We start from the raw sequence: 19,855 nt of genomic DNA on the forward strand, positions 1-19,855 counted from the left end.
TTGGTTAAGGTATCATAAGTGCTAGCTGAAACTTGCCTTTCGGGGTTTTGCTATATGTTGATATAAGGACTAGTGGACTAAAAATGTTAGTTTGTATGGCTGGATGTCTCTATGGAACACATCCTCATGTTTCCTCTCGATGAAATCGAGTAAGTTTCCATACATTTCCAAAAACATTCAAAATTAGGTTGTGCAGTCTCCAAATGTGCGCAGCGCACATGTTGAATCAAGACACGACATACCTGACCATGGTACCTTCTCAACAAGTAGAAATAAGGATACATTGTAGAATGAGGCACCTCGAGTCCTTTTGTTTTACTCAGCTTAGGTAAGCAGAAATCATATATAAATTATTGCTCTAAAAAGCAAAAACCACATCATCGTCGACTGGCAGTACTGCTCAGGTAAGCAATAATCGCATATCTTTCTAAGTAAGTAAGCAGGAATCAAAGAACCATTTACAGCTTAGATAAGCAGTTATAACATCATCGTGTACTGCTTGGGTAAGCAGAAATCCCATCACAATTTACTACTTAAGTAAGCAGGAATCATGACTACTTATTACTGCACAAGCAAAACTACATTACCATTTACTGGTGTTTTTTATTCCCACATGGCCTATCTGTAATTGCTGACTTGACCTTCGTCATTTCATTTTCCTTCAAATACAACCTGGTCGTAACAGCAAATTAAGCAATTCGCTTGTAACAATAAATGATAGTCCAATGCATGAATACAAGTTTCAGGTAGTGGTAGAATCCCAAAAATTAATAGTCATCTTTCTGCTACTGTTCCTGGTCTACATACAAACATGACTTTTTCTTTGAGTTAAAGCACTATGCTTTCAATGTATTGCATAGACCTTTCAAGCACTTTCATTGCCCCATCCATCCTATCTGACCCCTGCATTAGCCCCAGTAATGATAACACAAGTGCAAAAGGCTAGCCTTCAGGCCACCTCAAACACAAGGCAAACCATCTTCACCTCGTTAGGTAGAGTTATTTTCTCACAGTTCTGTACCTGTACCGAGTTTCATTCAACAACACACCTGTTAATCAGGTCCAATACAAAGTAGATACAATTTATGGATAACAACTTCTTTAATTACTGTAAAGGCGATGTTTTGGTGTAGATCCTTTTACCGTTGTCAAGCAATATTATAAGGATCTATACCGAAACATCGCCTTTACAGTAATTAAAGAAGTTGTTATCCATAAATTGTATCTACTTTGTCATCAGTCAACTTCTTAGTAATGCCTATTAAACAATTCAGGCCAAATAGTTTGACACATTAAACAGTCTACTGTAAGTGTGGTGGTGTATGTGCAGCAGTGTTCGAAATTAAGCAAGACAGTCCTTGTAATAACCCTGACTTTAAAGGTTAATGGGGTCCCTAGATTCCTACACCATATGTAGCAGGGCATGGAGTCATCCCACAGATGACATCCTTACCTTGTCAGCTTGCTGACGGGGTTAACCTCTTTGGTCATGTGGACAAGGCGCCCGACCTCTGATCAGAAGGTCCGTGGTTTGAATGCCATCATGGGACTCGGAAATTTTATGGCCGCTACATTGGCGCCCAACGTTTGGCGCCATTTTGTAGCCGGGCGTGGTATGTACTAGCAGCCCAGTGGCACATAGAAGACCTCAGGGCTCCCTTAATTTCGAACAATGTAGAAGGTGAAGAAACAATGGTAAAATCTGCTTAACAAGTTCAAAGTTCACCAGGGGTAGACAGCACCAGTTTATTCCAACTCGTTCACAATTAATTACGGACTTGTGGTTCATCCAACATCACAACAGTTTGAAGACAACCATGGACTCAAAAGTCTCAGTCATGAAGACAACTCTAGTAGCCATGTCTAGTAGGGCTGGGACGGGTAACTCGGGTACCCGGGTCGAGTGGGTACTGAGTAGGACCCCGGTACCCACAGGACTACCCGGACCCGTGGTCAGTCACGTGATATATTGTTTAAAGACAAACATTATCTAGAACTCTATGGTTACAATACAAGTCACAAATGTTCACATTTCTTTCTGAATATGAACCCATTCCTTCTGACTTTTCATTTGGCTGAATGAAGATAAACCTTAAGTCAACTTCAGTGTATGCATGACAAGATTGTTGGATACATGTATAGAGCTCCAGATAAGATTTTGGTGTTGTGGGTATTTTACCCATGCATTTTAAAAATCATTGGGTATCAGTAATTCTATCTGGGTATTCAAATTTCTGTTACCCACTAGTTTTCACACATGCGGGTATTTAAGTTAAATATTTAAAAACACTGTTCATCAAGTCCCTGCAAACTGGTGTCGTGTGGGTTCAAGAGCTTTATAGGGACTCAAAAATACCACGATACTTCCACAAGAAAGTGTGATGGCAAATGATCATGATGTAACTGTCATCGTGGAGTTTGGCAAGGTTGACGGAATGCCCGGTTATAATTTCAAAATAAGTTGCTGATTTGCTAATCGAATATGCAGGGTTACTTCACAATATTGATTGATGATACGCACGTTTTATTTTTGTAGCGTATCTGTAATGTTCGCTGCGTATTTGATACGCTTGGATTTTCTGCATTTCTGATGCATATTTTACGCAGATACGCAGCTTATCTCGAGCTCTGATGTATCTAAATATGTTTCCGAATCAGACATTTTGTACTTATCTCTTGAGACCTACAGTGAGTACCCGGGTAGGGTCGGGTTATAGAGGGGTGAGTACACAGGTAGTAAATTTGGACTCGTCCCAGCCCTCATGTCGGGCACTGATCGTGTTGAGAGACAATGGATTACAAAGCAGAACTTGTCACAACAATACCAATTTCATCACACAGATACCACTTTTACAACTGAATCTGGGATTCAACTTGTCCTGAAACATTCACTCGTCTGCATAGTCACCACATGTTAAGACACCCCCTAAAACTGTCTTAAATTTCAGTAGCTGTCCAGACAATGTCACTAAGGCTAGTGTCTTAGTGCCAAGTTGTATACCTGTCAGAATACAAAGCTTACTTCTCTTTTTACTTCTTATATTTATTTCTTATCATCCTGTTGTCCAAGGCAGGATGAAAATTCAGAACTTATTTTGCAGTATTTTACCAATGTTTTCGACCTGGACTATTGTTGATGAGCTTGAGACGTCCTAGCCCAGGCCACAGTTGAATCAGGAAGCCAGTGTGTGGACTTACCTTGTGATGTCAGGAACCACGCCCCCTTCATCGCTGTACTGTGGCACTGGGTGTGTCAACATGGCAAGTGACAAGATGGATCAAATTTCTAATCAATTTAGAAACTAAAGAATCATGAATCAGGTGAATAAACTGTCAATATTTAAAGATGAGATAGTATCTCTTATCATGCTTATCAATATTCAAATTACGAAAGTGTTTTTCATTTCTTGTGCATCATATCAATTCAACAGATGCATTTGTTATCAATCTTGTCACTTTAAATGAGAAATGTGCTTGTGTATTAAACATAACAAGTGGTTTTCCTTATTTTCTTAAGAATAAATATAGCAACACAAAGTACATGATGTAGTGCACAAGTTAGTATCTGGGAGTGTCAAACAGTGCTTGATCATTCATGTCACTCAACATTTAAATTGGGTTTTTTGTGAAAACATAAATTTAAATTCGAGAAAGTATGCATGGTATGATGACTATGTACTGTTAACAAAGGTATGTGTCATTGACTAGTAAGGATTTCAAATTATATGGGTCTTTTCCAGATCATAATGAATAATTCCACAGAACTTCATCAGCATATGTATTTGAAACTAACACTGATGACTTACCATGTAAAGATGACTTTTTAGAAAATCAAATGATCAAACACTGTTTTACATGGAATTGCTGGTTATTTCCAAATGTAAACATTGCTCACAGCCTAATGAAATTGTTGACATTGTTTTATCGTGGAACAATATTAAAATGAAAAATAAAGAGGTTATGTCAAAGTCCATTGGATGTTTTAGAATAAACTAGTCAGTAGTGACTGATAGAAACATGCTTTGTCAAATGACTCATTGAAAATATGATTTAAAAAATGACACATATATACAAGTATATATCATGTATATGTTATAATATAATATATTGTGGTTACATGTATTTTTTGTGAATGGACATAAATTAGTAAGATCTTTTGATCTCTTTGAGCGTATGTTTAATAAATTGAGTCCTTAAAAGGAAATCTTCAACATTTCAAGTGTCCAATTTTAATGAAATAAACTAATATACTATTTATTTTACATTTTTTCAGAGACTTTGAAGAGATTCCAGAACGAAAACAAGACTTCACTACCCACAAAGTACCATTTCCTCTTTTCGAATTGAAATCCTTATTCAGGTTCAAAGTTAACTTTGAATGGAGTTAAGATTTTTCATTTGTTTTTTGGTGGTAAGTGATGAAGGAAGAGATTGGCTTACAGGTTTTTACACGCATAGTGTAGGCCCTACTATTGTGCTTACAGTCTACTTTCAATTTTTGTATCATATCGCTCAATAGGCCCCAGTGGAGTATCAATTTTAATAGTGCTGTGTACTTGTCTGTGGTGAATCACTTCAAACTTAGTTTTACCCCTTCAGAGTTAATACAGCAGAATGGCCAAGTACCGACTTCCTTGCATACTCCTCTGCATTCAATTCTTCACAGAAATTGGAAATAATCAGCAATTCCCACAAAGAAAGATGTAGAAAATAATAATTACCATCATTTCCGAAATCAGCGCTGTTATCATTTTCTTCACCATAATCATCATCTTCTTGTTGGTACACTACGTAGTCATCGACATTTTGGTCACCATGATGATCTTGGCTAGTACTGGGTTCGGCGTAATCTGGCACATGTGGAACGTTTTGATGGAAGGATGAGGATGAAGATGCTGATGATTGAGAATGTGATGATTGTGGATGAGAGAGTCTATCTAATGCTGCTTGCGTATTATGTCTTCTGTCTATGCTTTGATTTGATTCATCTCCATAGTGTTCCGAATCAGGTTCAATTTCTATTAAATCTGGTTCCACTTTCACACTCACTGTTTCACTCATTGATCTTGATTGCAATGGGTCCGGTGACTGTCGAGGAATGTTTTCATGTTTTATTGTCTCTTGGAAAGAACTTCGGCTAGACTTGGATGGAGGGGATTTCATCGGTGATGGACGATCTCGAGATCTTTTTGCAGGTACAACATGTGGGGCTGAATAAATTGGCTGTGAAACCATATGTGTCACTTGTTCGTATTCTGCACCAGACAATGAACAGTCCACATCGAATACAGACAATTTCAATGTCTTGCATTCACTCTTTGATATCATGCTTGAATTTGACGACACACCGTCCACTTTGAACGTCAATTTGTTTGATCTTAAAGCAACTTGAATATTAGCATCTTGCGTTGTGCCGTACGAATTCACGGATGCCGGGAATTCAAGATTAGATCTTGGACCCTTTTTCAAAGTGGAAAATAGGTCACACAAATCTATCGGGATTGTGAACTCTAGCGTTTCGATAAACATTTTGATTGAACAGAGTTTATAACACCGTGTCCCTTAATCTTCACTGATGCACGCTCAAAGTGAATCTGTAACGTTGTTTTTCTAGCGTTCGTGTGAAATCTTCGCAAATAAAAAAGCGGGTGCCGACATCTCCCACGCTAACCTAATCTTTTCGCATTTCCGGTTCACATCCGCGTCATCTTATCACATGAAAAGACGATGCTGTGTTCATTCGATGCTGTTACAAACCAACACGTGCATCTAACGGTGTAGTAATCGATTGATCTACGAAATAAATATTTGCAATACTGAAATGGTTCACCGGTAATTTCAGGATTTGGGCACACTGCTCGCTCAATTTTCTTGTCGGGCGCAATTAACATTGGAGCTCTACTACACTGTATGTGTAACAACAATCAACGTGTAGGGTGCAAAACCGCCGCAGTAAGGAGTCTAACAGTAATCACGCATCTGCTATTTTCCTGTTAACTATTTTCATTATTTTATCCTCTGAGGAAGAGCGTCTGTCGAAGAACAAAAGAGCGTCAGTGCACATAGTGGCAGGGATTTTTACCTGACGCGAAATTATGCATCATATATGCATAAAACATTCAAAAGGGCCGCAAAACCAATACAGAGTGCATTCGTTGGCATGCAGAAAATGTGTATGCATCTTAAAGAATGAATCCTTCTATTTCATAGCTTGGTACCTTGTTCCCGTGTGTAATCATTTAACAATACAGTGTCAAATGCTTCACAATCTTCTAACACTTGTAGAATCGAGGTTGGTGAACTCAATATCTGTTTTTAACTGACTCTGAGCAAAGCAAATTTTTGTCACATATAGTATAATGATGAAGGTTATTTTTGACATTTCTCCATGACCCCATTCTGTAATTACAGGTCATTATGCAAATTTATAGATAAATACATCAACCATACACAATATAGTCTGCTGATTCCCAATTGTGTGGATCGATGCTCATGATATTAATCACTAGATTGTCTGGTCCAGACTCGATTATTTACAGACCGCCGTCATATAGCTGGAATATTGCTGAGTGAAGCGTTAAACAACAAACCAACCAACCAATCAACTTCCAGAATCAACAGATTCGCATGGAATCTCCATCAGATAGGATTGCATGGAAATATAAAACTGTTTATTTTAGTTTTTTATGATATCTTTGTCATAATTGCTATTCCTTCAAATGCACTTATGTTCAAACCTGCTGTCCTCAGCAAGCGAAGGCCCCGAAGTAAAAATAAGTCCTGTATGTGATGTAAACAACATGTTTGTGCTTCATTTATATTGTTTGTCTGTTGTTTAACATACTAACAACGTGTTGGTGCATGTGCATTGCAGACAGATGTGATGTTGCTAATGAATGATTTGCAGACTCGTATATGCAAGGGGTCGGCGTATGGTTCTCAGTAGGAAGTGACAACTTGGAGACGATGGCTTGCGGTATATACAATTTTACTTTATACATGTAGATATATATACATACGTACATACAAAAGACACTATGTGCCAGATCAGTACAGAGTGGTAGTGGTTGTTGTCTAGGTGCCCCGGAGCACCCAGCCTCACCCTAGCTAGGCTGAGGGTAAGACCTTTCTCTCTCTCTCTCCCCTGATTTTCATCGCTTACTTACATGAATTGAGAATTTAACGTGTGCTTTCCGACATATGCTTATTTCACGCACGGGCCCGCCAGGCTATTTAGTGTTTAGTCGAAAAGTGTATGTCCGAAAAGGTGAGGCAACCTAGGTGGGGCTTTTAGGGTTGTTTACTTAATCTGGAGAACAAATTTGGAATTTTGAAATATGCCATGCAAAAGGTGGATGAGGGGAGGAGGTTGGGGGTGGGGGTGGGGGTGGGGTGGACCTTAATGGAGTTTGTTTGTTTACAGGTTTACAATTTTTGGGTTTATTGGCAGCTTGTTTCTTGTACTTTTTTTAAATGCGGCCAAGTAGTCCTGTTTTGATTAGATATACGCCTAGTGCTTTAAAGGTTTGTAGGTCATTTAGGGTGTTTAGTACCATTGCTAGTGTGTGTGTTTGTGTGGCTGCTTGTACTAGTCCGGACGGATGCCGATATATAGTGCTAGCTCAGAGATACCATGCCGCAGTTAAACATGAATATCCCACTCAGACACAGTATACTGACTCCGAACCGACCAGTCCTTGTTTTAGCCCCTTAATGCCGAGCGCCAGACAGGGTAACAAGAAGTACCATCTTTTAACGTCTTTTGGTATGACGTGGCCAGGGATCGAACCTCGGACCTTCCGATCTCTGGGCAGACGCTCTACCACTAGACCATGGAGGCAGTCAGTATGGATAATACAAACTAGTACTTGATATAATGAGCAATGTCTTGTATCATCGGAGTACAATGACACACAACCAAGCCACAGAGTCACCTTACCGTATTTGACGTAATAAGCGCCTCGCTCTAATAAACGCCCACAGCGATATTTGCTAATATATATTGTCAAGTGAACAATCCCAATTAGCATTCGTTCTGATTGATCAATGTACACAAGACTTATTTATTCATGTATAGTGAGTGAGTGAGTGAGTATGGTTTTACACCGCTTTTAGCAATATTCAAGCAATATCACGGCGGGGGACACCAGAAATGGGCTTCACACATTGTACCCATGTCAGGATTCGAACCCGGGTCTTCGGCGTGACGAGCGAACGCTTTAACCACTAGGCTACCCGCCTGCCCCTATTCATGTATAGTACGCACTCGTGTGTTATATGCACCCTTAATTTTGGGCAATTTAATTCTTGAAAAATATGTCTGTCATATATAAACAGTGAGGCCGTCAGCATAAACCACGAAATTTATCTTTCAACTCTGTTTCTTCCACCAAAATAACATTCTAATAAGAGCCCCCTATTTCTAATTTTGAGAGCGCCCTGGGCGCTTATTATGTCGAATACGGTATCCATTTTTAGTCGCCTCCTATGACAAGCACAGGTTGCTTTGGATCCAGTGACACTTTCTTGATAAAGATACCAGCGTCTGTATTGTAACATCGCATTGAAGAATAGAATGTTGAACTCCATACATCAACTTTCAAAATTGTTCAAAATGTTTGTTAAGTACATTAGGCAGTGCTCTCATCCGTCAAACACAACACAATAACATTGGAAGATATGATGATTTATTAGAGACTGGTATAGTTTCGCTCAGAACCATTACGTTACATGTTACAATCAGTGTGGCATAGATTCACAAATTTACAAAATACTTTAAAATTACCCTCATACGACAGATGTTCTGACTTCCATTAGTTGAGTATCAGATGTGCTGAGTCAGCACCTGGTGTTCTTACAGCAGTGTTTGATGTGGTAAGTCAGCACCTGGAGTTCTGACCAGTGTCTGATGTGCTGAGTCAGCACCTGGCGTTCTTACTGCAGTGTTTGATGTGGTAAGTCAGCACCTGGTGTTCTGACCAGTGTCTGATGTGCTGAGTCAGTACCTGGTGTTCTGACCACCGCAGATGTGCTGAGTCAGCACCTGGTGTTCTGACCACCGCAGATGTGCTGAGTCAGCACCTGGTGTTCTGACTGCAGTGTTTGATGTGGTAAGTCAGCACCTGGTGTTCTGACCAGTGTCAGATGTGCTGAGTCAGCACCTGGTGTTCTGACTGCGGTGTTTGATGTGGTAAGTCAGCACCTGGTGTTCTGACCAGTGTCAGATGTGCTGAGTCAGCACCTGGTGTTCTGACCAGTGTCAGATGTGCTGAGTCAGTACCTGGTGTTCTGACCACCGCAGATGTGCTGAGTCAGCACCTGGTGTTCTGACTGCAGTGTTTGATGTGGTAAGTCAGCACCTGGTGTTCTGACCAGTGTCAGATGTGCTGAGTTAGCACCTGGTGTTCTGACTGCAGTGTTTGATGTGGTAAGTCAGCACCTGGTGTTCTGACCAGTGTCAGATGTGCTGAGTCAGCACCTGGTGTTCTGACCAGTGTCAGATGTGCTGAGTCAGCACCTGGTGTTCTGACCAGTGTCAGATGTGCTGAGTCAGCACCTGGTGTTCTTACTGCAGTGTCAGATGTGCTGAGTCAGCACCTGGTGTTCTGACCAGTGTCAGATGTGCTGAGTCAGCACCTGGTGTTCTTACTGCAGTGTTTGATGTGGTAAGTCAGCACCTGGTGTTCTGACCAGTGTCTGATGTGCTGAGTCAGCACCTAGTGTTCTGACTAGTGTCAGATGTGGGAGTCAGCACCTGGTGTTCTTACTGCAGTGTCAGATGTGCTGAGTCAGCACCTGGTGTTCTGACCAGTGTCTGATGTGCTGAGTCAGCACCTAGTGTTCTGACTAGTGTCAGATGTGGGAGTCAGCACCTGGTGTTCTAACTGCAGTGTCAGATGTGCTGAGTCAGCACCTGGTGTTCTGACCAGTGTCAGATGTGCTGAGTCAGTACCTGGTGTTCTGACCGCAGTGTTTGATGTGCTAATTCTTTAGTCTTTATTCATTATGTATTGTAGGCCACAGGCCCATTATACATTAAAGAGTATACAGTGAGAGAGAAACATTATAATACAAAATGTTTAGGTGATTTACACAAGATGTAGTTTCATTGCTTTGTATATGAATACGGATAGATTTTGAATGATTATTACATTATGCAATTAAGATATCAAACGTGTGTATGGAGGGGTACAGGTAAAACTTTTTGGGTATTTATTTTTTGTCTTAAATGTACATATCAGCACCTGGTGTTCTGACCGCTTTGTCTGATGTGCTAAATCAGCACATGGTGTTCTCACCTAATCTGTCTCAGATGTACTGAGTATTACACAAATTCCTTGCAACCCATCTAATTCCCAACTCATCTCCTGACAGTGTTCTGTGATTCTCTCATACACAAAAAGACCCGTGAAGATTCCGGGGTGGAATAGGTCTTCAGCAACCCATGCTTGCTGTAAAAGGCGACTATGCTTGTCGTAAAAGGCGACTAATGGGATCGGGTTGTCAGGCTCGCTGACTTGGTTGATGCATGTCATCGATCCCAACTGCGTGGATCGACGCTCATGATATCAATCACTGGATTGTCTGGTCCAGACTCGATTATTTACAGACCGCCGTCATATAGCTGGAATATTGCTGAGTGCAGCGTTAAACAACAAACCAACCAACCAACAATCATACACAAAAATAGAACTCCTTGCAACACCTGCTTCACAAATGATGCAAACTTCATGTCCTATCTCCATCTGCAATCCCACAAAACTCCTGACAGTGTTCTGTGTTTCCCTCATACACAAAAATAGAACTCCTTGCAACACATGCTTCACATATGATGCAAACTTCATGTTCTATCCCCATCTACAACCCCACTAAACTCCTGACAGTGTTCTGAATGCCACGTTCTAAAATGTACCTTGAAACTGCTCTCATACAGAAACTCCTTGTGGCACATGTGACACTGAAACGGCTTGATGTTGGCATGGCTATTCATGTGAGCCATATGATGGTGTTTGTGCAGGAACTTCTTGTTGCAGACATTACAGCAGTAGCGAGTCCGGGCCTCGTGCTTGAAGCGGACGTGTTGCCGCAGGTTGGAGCGGGAGGAGTAGGTGGATCCACAGATGTCGCAGGCGTGGCACTTGGTTGAGATGGAGCGGAAGGAGGGAAACCTCCTCAGTTCGATAGTGTCCCCCAGGAATGCATCGGTGAATGGCTCGCCGGGACCTGAAAGTTAAACAATTCGTTTTTTTAGGATCTTCACAAAATATCGAAATTTTGATATGATTGTACAGAAAATATATTTGTAGATTCTGAAAGGAAATATATATTGAAACACTGTGAAAACGCATATTCCAGTTTTTTGTAATAGTTGGCGAAATGGCCATAAAAATCAAATTATGTTCTTGGTATTTCGGCATGAGGTAATTAAACACAACAATGATGTTGAATCTCTTTCAATGTGTTTGGAGATGGACAAATGCAAAACACATCTTTTCTGATTTTGAGTTGAAGTTGATGCGCTTTTACAGTGCTTCAGTATATGTGTATGGAAAAATATGCTAAAACGTAATCATTGATCCATTTTAAAAATTCTATGAGTTTCTTTACTCTAACTTTGACTTTAATAAATGTCAAGAACTTCACTCACAGGTTAATAATAATATATATAATAATAATAATGTTTGTATTCATAATGCTAAATGGATCTGTGTGCACTCAAATCTTTTTTCATTCTCAGCTCCCTGGGGAGTATACAACCCAAGCTGCCTTATAGGATTGAAGATGATGTTTGTTGATGTAACAAGTTTAAGTCTACAGGTACGAGGGTCGCTATGAAACAAGAGGAAACTGTAAACTGTGTCATATATGCAACTTCCTTTCAATGCACGGTGCGTGTTAACTATTTAGAGAATATCCAAATTACAATTATGGATCATCTGACGAAAAAAGGGTGTAAGCCCTGAGCTATCATTCACAATATGTTACACAGTGTCATTTTGAGAAAGAACATAAAGAAATACTATTTTCCACGTGATAAGCGCCCAGGGCGCTCTCAAAATTTAGAAATAGGGGGCTCTTATTAGAATAATATTTTAGTGAAAAAAAGAAAGATTTGAAAGATAAATTTCATGGTATATGCTGACAGCCTGAAATGTTTATGTACGACAGATATATTTTTCCAGAATTTAATTGCCCATAATTCAGGGTGCATATAACACACGAGTGCGTATTATACGTGAATAAATAAGCCTCGTGTACATTGATCAATCGGAAGGGGTGCTAATTGGGATTGTTCACAAGCCAATATATTAGCATTAAAGCGGGGCGCTTATTACGTCGAATACGGTATGTGCGAAATGAGAACTCAGCATAGAAATATGACTGAAGGCAGACTATTGTCGAGTGTCCAAATGTTATCAGTTTGTGACGTCATGAACAATTGATGATGTCATATCGTATTGTTCTCACGATGCGGCTTTGTGACATCATATTGCTTCAACTGACCAAACAGCATTGACAAACCCCAAAATGTAATTGTGCAATTATGTGAAAGTTATAACACTTGGTCTTTCCACCCTTATGGGTAATGTATGCCCTACTGGTCATAAACCGGTGAGGATCCAGGGTAGAATAGGTCTTCAGCAACCCATGCTTGCTGTAAAAGGCGACTATGCTTGCTGTAAAAGGCGACTCTGCATGTCGTAAGAGGCGACTACCTTGATCGGTTCATCTTCCCCAGGGAAGGGAGTTAACTGACTCTAAAAGTCCAGTTTCCACCCTTGCCGAACTAGGCTGGGATTCCTGGGTTCGATTGTAGCGCCACCAGTGGCTATTCCCTTCTAAGCCTCTCCTTTAGACCAATCAGATTCCACCTCTCGTATCACTTGCATTTGCTTCAAACAAAACAGTGGCGCCCAGTCAAGACGATCTGATCGACAATCAAGGTCTATATTGTCATAAAATGGGTCTAACATCGCGAAATGCATCAAATCATGTGAGCACCTTGATTAAAAACATGAAAAGATTTGGAAAATGTCTGGTGCACATGCTTTGCAAATCCTGCAATCGCCGAAATCTGCCCGACAGTTTACGAACCGGATATCGATTTCATTGCACGGTTTTGATTGGACTATGCATAGACTCGTTTGTCCAGCCAAAACGTAACTCCATAACACCAGCCTAGTTCGGCAAGGGTGGAAACTGGACTTTTTTAGTCAGTTAACTCCCTTGCCTTAGGAAGATGTGATCGGTTGGTCAGACTCGCCAACTTGGTTGATGCATGTCATCGTATCCCAATTGCGTAGATTGATGCTCATGATGTCAATCACTGGATTGTCTGGTCCAGACTTGATTATTTTCAGACTGCCGTCATATAGCTGGAATATTGCTGAGTGTGGCGTTAAACAACAAAGAAAGAAAGAAACATAAACACAGTTTAATACTGTCTCCCTAAATGTCAATAATTTGTGTTTTGCAAACCTCAGTATAATATTACTGGTATACCACAATACTGGTGAAGATCCAAGGTAGAAAAGGTCTTCAGCAACCTATGCTTGTCATAAGAGGCGACTAATGGGATCGGGTGGTAAGGCTTGCGGACTTGGTTGATGCATGTCATCGATCCCAATTGCCTGGATCGATGCTCATGTTGTCAACCACTGGATTGTCTGGTCGAGACTCGATTATTTATAGACCGCCGTCATACAGCTGGAATATTGCTGAGTGCGGCGTTAAACAAACACACAAACAAACAAACCGCAGCATGTCAGCTGAGTCTGGGAGGAAGGCCGGGGTGGTCGGGTAGCCCAGTGGTTAAAGCGTTCGCTCGTCACGCCGAAGACCCGGGTTCGATTCCCGACATGGGTACAATGTGTGAAGCCCATTTCTGGTGTCCCCCGCCGTGATATTGCTGGAATATTGCTAAAAGCGGCGTAAAACCATACTCACTCACTCACTCACTGGGAGGAAGGCCAGGTGATGCAGGGCAGAGATGCTCAGCATTTCAGTGAAACCAACGAGGTGAAATAGGGTGAAATAGGGTGAAATAGGGTGAAATTTTGGGTTCAAGATTATACAGTAACATGCATGTATGTCTGTGTGCTTGTACTAGTCCATGCTAACTTAATAGCGCTAGCCCACTGAGATACCATGCTGCAGTTTAACATAGATACCCCACTCAGACACAGTACACTCTGAGCAGACCAGTTCTTGTATTACCCCTTAATGCTGAGCGCCAGGCAGGGTAACAGTAACTATTGAGTGAGTGAGTGAGTGAGTTTGGTTTAACGCCGCTTTATACAGTATTCCAGTTATATCGCGACGTGTCAGCTTGATATGGGAGGAAAGCCCGAAGTGATGCAGGTCTCGGACGTTTACAACTTCAGTGAAACCCAAGAGCACAGGTATGGTGGTGACAAACCTAGAAACATAATCAGGGCGAACTTGGATTCGAACCCACAATCATAGGTCAGTAACTATTGTATTTTAACATCTTTCTGTATGATGAGGCAGGGAGTGCAACTACAGACCTTCCACTCTACAGACACACATCTATCCATGACACCACTAACTGTATGAGGGTCATGTAAGAACTGTATGAGGGTCATGTGAGACTATGTGAGGGTCATGTGAGAGCTGTGCAAGGGTCACGTGAGAACTGTATGGGAGTCATGTGAGAACTGTATGAGGGTCATGTGAGACTATGTGAGGGTCATGTGAGAACTGTATGAGGGTCATGTGAGACTATGTCAGGCTCATGTGAGAACTATGTGAGGTTCATGTGAGAACTGTATGGGAGTCATGTGAGAACTGTATGAGGGTCATGTGAGACTATGTCAGGCTCATGTGAGAACTGTATGGGAGTCATGTGAGAACTGTATGGGAGTCATGTGAGACTATGTCAGGCTCATGTGAGAACTATGTGAGGGTCATGTGAGACTATGTCAGTCTCATGTGAGAACTATGTCAGGCTCATGTGAGAGCTGTGCAAGGGTCATGTGAGAACTGTATGGGAGTCATGTGAGAGCTGTGTGTGGATCATGTGAGAACTTTGTGAGGGTCATGTGAGAGCTGTGCAAGGGTCATGTGAGAACTGTATGGGAGTCATGTGAGAACTATGTGAGGGTCATGTGAGAGCTGTGCAAGGGTAATGTGAGAACTGTATGGGAGTCATGTGAGAGCTGTGTGTGGATCATGTGAGAACTTTGTGAGGGTCATGTGAGAACTTTGTGAGGGTCATTTGAGAGCTGTGCAAGGGTCATGTGAGAACTGTGTGAGGATCATGTGAGAACTTTGTGAGGGTCATGTGAGAACTGTGAGGTCATTTGAGGGTCATATGAGAAGTGAAGCACACATATAATACAATCTATCTGTTTTTTATCAAAACCTTTATTCTGTATCTACAAGTGCGATTCTTTTTGCAGGATACATTCAACACAGAAAAGAATCTTCCTAATTATTGATATGACAATGATTCATGTAACGACAATGAATTGGTTCAATGGCAAAAGTTTCAGCATCATTAGTCATAATTACATGAACAAGACGTCCTCCATGTCAAACATGAAAACACAGCAGTGAGAAATGGACAGTCAATCAGGGATAAACCACAGTGATATCTCTCACTGACAGGAAACAACATCCTCTATATCTCAAGGGCATGCATTTCTGTAAACCTAAACTAACCCCTGGACCCATCAATAAGGCTTTCTCAAACTTAAATGACCTGTCCTTGATATTCATAAACATTTTACCGACCAATCAAACGTCGAGATAAGGAAAAAGAAAATGCGTAAGGGAGGTAACTCATATTGCCTAGAAAGCAAAGCAACTGCCATTGTTCATTGATATGAAGACATCCTTTCCATCAAAAAGATTTTTGAGGGCTTTCTTTTGTATGTCAGTCAATTTCTCAACGCTGAATTTCTCGCAATTGTAATCCATGTAACTAATGGGACTGGTTAATCTAGGGCAAGTCATTCAAGATCGCGAAAACCTTGTGGATGGGTCTAGGGGTCAGTGTAGATTTACCGAAATCGAGCCCTGGAGATGTAGACGATGAGGAAATATAATAAGTTTAATAAGTCATAAAAAGTTTGTTAAGAATAATCATTATGTCTTTACAATAATTAGAGCTCTCTGTCAGAACATAAAACAAGAAACATGACTTGTAAAAATGAAGAAGCCTATTTGCTTAAAAATACTGGTAAAGCAAAATTTGTTCAAGATAAATTCTGATTCTCGACAGTGAGCAGAAACAAAATTAATGACAAAACAAATATGTACAAAGACCTTTCGTATTCTGTATGACTCAACCAGTGTGCAAAGATGAAAAACCTGAGGACAACTTCCACCTGCTCTTTCCCACGGTCACACACACTGTCACACACAGGGTCACACACACATGGTCACACATATGGTCATACACTCACGGTCACACACACTGTCACACACACATGGTCACACACATTATACACACTCACACACACATGTTATACACACTCACACACACATGGTCACACACACATGTTATACACACTCACACACACATGTTATACACACTCACACACACATGATCACACACATTATACACACTCACACACATGTTATACACACTCACACACACACGTTATACACTCTCACACACATGGTCACACACACGTTATACACACTCACACACACATGGTCACACACACTCACATGTTATACACACACACACACATGGTTATACACACAGTCACACACAGTGTCACACACACATGTTATACACACTCACACACACATGGTTATACACACAGTCACACACACTGTAACACACGATCACACACAAGGTCACACACAGTCACACACAGTCACACACACAACTCCACATAGCAGTCGTTACATTCAGGCAAAAAACAACTAAAACTTCTGCAGTAGTACATAACAGACATATACATGTATGTACTAAAAACACAATGAAAACGCATAATCAACTTTGACTCATATTTTTTCCCATGACACTCTTGGTCAATAGTTGTTCGAACAGGGTCACAGCATTCAAGAGCTTAGTAAAGCTGTCAAAAAGTTTTATGGTTGAAATGTTAGAAGTCTAGAATTTAGGTGTCCCTTGATTTAAATACTCTATGAGAACACCTCAGGCAACCCCGAAACTCATTTTGAATTGGACACAGGTACATAAAGGACCATTTGATTTCAATGGGCGCAGTATCATAACAATATAATAACAGATGGATATTTGTAATGTGTTACACTGCACCCTTTGCTCAAAGCCCTAACACCATAATAACCCTGGTCAATGGAGCAGTGTGCTTACTTTCTCAGCTCCCTGGGGAGTATACAACCCAAGCCTACCGGGCGGGGCTGGAAGGTGAACAGTCATTACCATATCATCCAACCAGATCAATTGGGTCTCATTGTATTTAGATTAAAAATGAGTGAGTATGGTTTTTTATGCGCTTTTAGAAATATTCCAGCAATATCATGGCAGGGGACACGAGAAATGGGCTTCACACATTGTACCCATGTCGGAAATCGAACCCGGGTCTTCGTCGGGACAAGCGAATGCTTTAACCACTAGGCTACCCGACCGCCCCAGATTGAAAAAGAACAAACCTCCGTATCCATTATTTGTTAATTTACTGAGGAGCTGCACTGTCTTAACAAGGTTTCACAGAGACAATCCTAGCACATCTTCCCGAGGCAAGAGATCTCGAGTTAAGTTACTATAAAAGTCCAGTTTCCACCCTTGCTGAACTAGGCTGGTATTATGAAGTTACATTTTGGCTGGGCTAATGAGTCTATGCATAGTCCAATCAAAATCAAGCAACGAAATCGAAATCCGGTTCGTAAACTGTCGTCCTGATTTCGGTCAATTGCAGGATTTGCAAAGCATGACCTGATATATAGGACATGTCATCCCAGATTTCAGTATACTAGCGTTTCCTGCCTTGGCAAAGGCTGACATGTTTGGCTGTCCTAGCATCTGTACTGCCTGATAAAAAGGACATGGCGTCCCAGGTTTCATAATACTAGAGTATCCTGCCTTGGCAAAGGTTGACACAATTTCATGTTTGGCCGTCCTAGCATCTGTATAACCTGACATATAGGACATGGCGTCCCAGGTTTCAGTATACTAGAGTTTCCTGCCATGGCAAAGGTTGACATATCATGTTTGGCTGTCCTAGCACCTGTACATGTATAACCTGATATATAGGACATGGCGTCCCAGGTTTCAGTATACTAGAGTTTCCTGCCATGGCAAAGGTTGACATATCATGTTTGGCCGTCCTAGCATCTGTATAACCTGACATATTGGACATGTCATCCCAGGTTTCAGTATACTAGAGTTTCCTGCCATGGCAAAGGTTGACATATCATGTTTGGCCGTCCTAGCACCTGTACATGTATAACCTGATATATAGGACATGGCGTCCCAGGTTTCATAATACTAGAGTTTCCTGCCTTGGCAAAGGTTGACATATCATGTTTGGCCGTCCTTGCATCTGTATAACCTGATATATAGGACATGTCATCCCAGGTTTCAGTATACTAGAGTTTCCTGCCATGGCAAAGGTTGACATATCATGTTTGGCCGTCCTTGCATCTGTATAACCTGATGTATAGGACACGTCATCCTAGGTTCCAGTATACTAGCATTTCCTGCCTTGGCAAAGGCTGACATCATATCATGTTCAGCTGCCATAGCACCAAAGTAGTTCATCTGATACAGGACATGCTGCTCTGCGTACCTGACTTTCCTGCCTTGAACAACAAATGTTGACAATATTCTCGTGCACACAAGTTATAGCATCACCAGACCAATTTCAACAGTAGTCCGTTTAATAAAATCAGGTGTTCATCTTCAGTGCTGATATAGGACAGGGTGCTCGTTTCTCCTGCCATGACAAATGTTGACAATTTTGCAATGCAGAAGAGTTCCAGCACCAACAAACAGCAGCTTCCGTCAATCTTCTCAAAACAGTTCTCTTTCTCTGAGCCCTGATGTATAGAACATGGTGGCAAATGTTAAAATTAAAATGCACAGAAGTCCAAGCATCAACAGACCGATGTCAACACCAGTCAATCATGTCAGGTAGCCTAGTGGTTAAAGCATTCGCTCGTCACACCGAAGACCAGGGTTTGATTCCCGACATGGGTACAATGTGTGAAGCCCATTACTGGTGTCCCCCAGCGTGATGTTGCTGGAATATTGCTAAAATCGGTGTAACACCATACTCATTCACTCACTCAATCATGTCAGTTGCATTTCTGAGGAGACTAATGTACAAGACAATGTGGCAAATGTGAACAACTCACCACACACGTTAGTCCCAGCATCAACAGACCAATGTCAACACCAGTCTGTTCAATCATATCAGTTGCATTTCTGAGGAGACTTGTGTACAGGACAATATGGCAAATGTGAACAACTCATCACACAGGTAGGTCCCAGCATCAACAGACCAATGTCAACACCAGTCTGTTCAATCATATCAGTTGCATTTCTGAGGAGACTTGTGTACAGGACAATATGGCAAATGTGAACAACTCATCACACAGGTTAGTCCAAGCATCAACAGACTGATGTCAACACCAGTCTGTTCAATCGTATCAGTTGTATTTCTGAGGGGACTGATGTACAGGACAATGTGGCAAATGTGAACAACCCACCACACAGGTTAGTCCAAGCATCAACAGACTGAGGTCAACACCAGTCTGTTCAATCGTATCAGTTGTATTTCTGAGGGGACTGATGTACAGGACAATGTGGCAAATGTGAACAACCCACCACACAGGTTAGTCCAAGCATCAACAGACTGATGTCAACACCAGTCTGTTCAATTGTATCAGTTGT

The 19,855-nt window shown here is 41.2% G+C and overlaps 2 protein-coding genes across 13 annotated transcripts in view; both read right to left on the reverse strand.

Annotated features, from left to right (window-relative positions):
• Positions 1-5,937, reverse strand: part of LOC124128061 (zinc finger protein 8-like) — an 83,870-nt gene extending 77,933 nt beyond the window's left edge. For 5 of the 12 annotated variants that reach the window (XM_046491507.2, XM_046491506.2, XM_046491512.2 and 2 more), the window contains exon 1: positions 4,722-5,935. In XM_046491507.2, the coding sequence (XP_046347463.1) occupies positions 4,722-5,529 (808 nt within the window). In that variant the 5' untranslated portion in view covers positions 5,530-5,935. Of the gene's footprint in view, positions 1-4,721 lie in introns of all 12 variants that reach the window. The other 7 variants (XM_046491527.2, XM_046491505.2, XM_046491519.2 and 4 more) reach the window with 3 other exon arrangements.
• A 4,675-nt stretch (positions 5,938-10,612) lies between these two features.
• LOC124128451 (zinc finger E-box-binding homeobox 1-like) overlaps positions 10,613-19,855 on the reverse strand; it is a 116,185-nt gene continuing 106,942 nt past the window's right edge. The window contains exon 2 of the mRNA XM_046491882.2: positions 10,613-11,223. Within this exon, the coding sequence (XP_046347838.2) occupies positions 10,841-11,223 (383 nt within the window). The 3' untranslated portion in view covers positions 10,613-10,840. The remainder of the gene's footprint in view (positions 11,224-19,855) is intronic.

Source organism: Haliotis rufescens, unplaced genomic scaffold, assembly GCF_023055435.1.
Source record: "Haliotis rufescens isolate VD_foot unplaced genomic scaffold, xgHalRufe1.0.p SCAF_9, whole genome shotgun sequence".
In the NCBI taxonomy this organism is placed as follows: domain Eukaryota; kingdom Metazoa; phylum Mollusca; class Gastropoda; order Lepetellida; family Haliotidae; genus Haliotis; species Haliotis rufescens.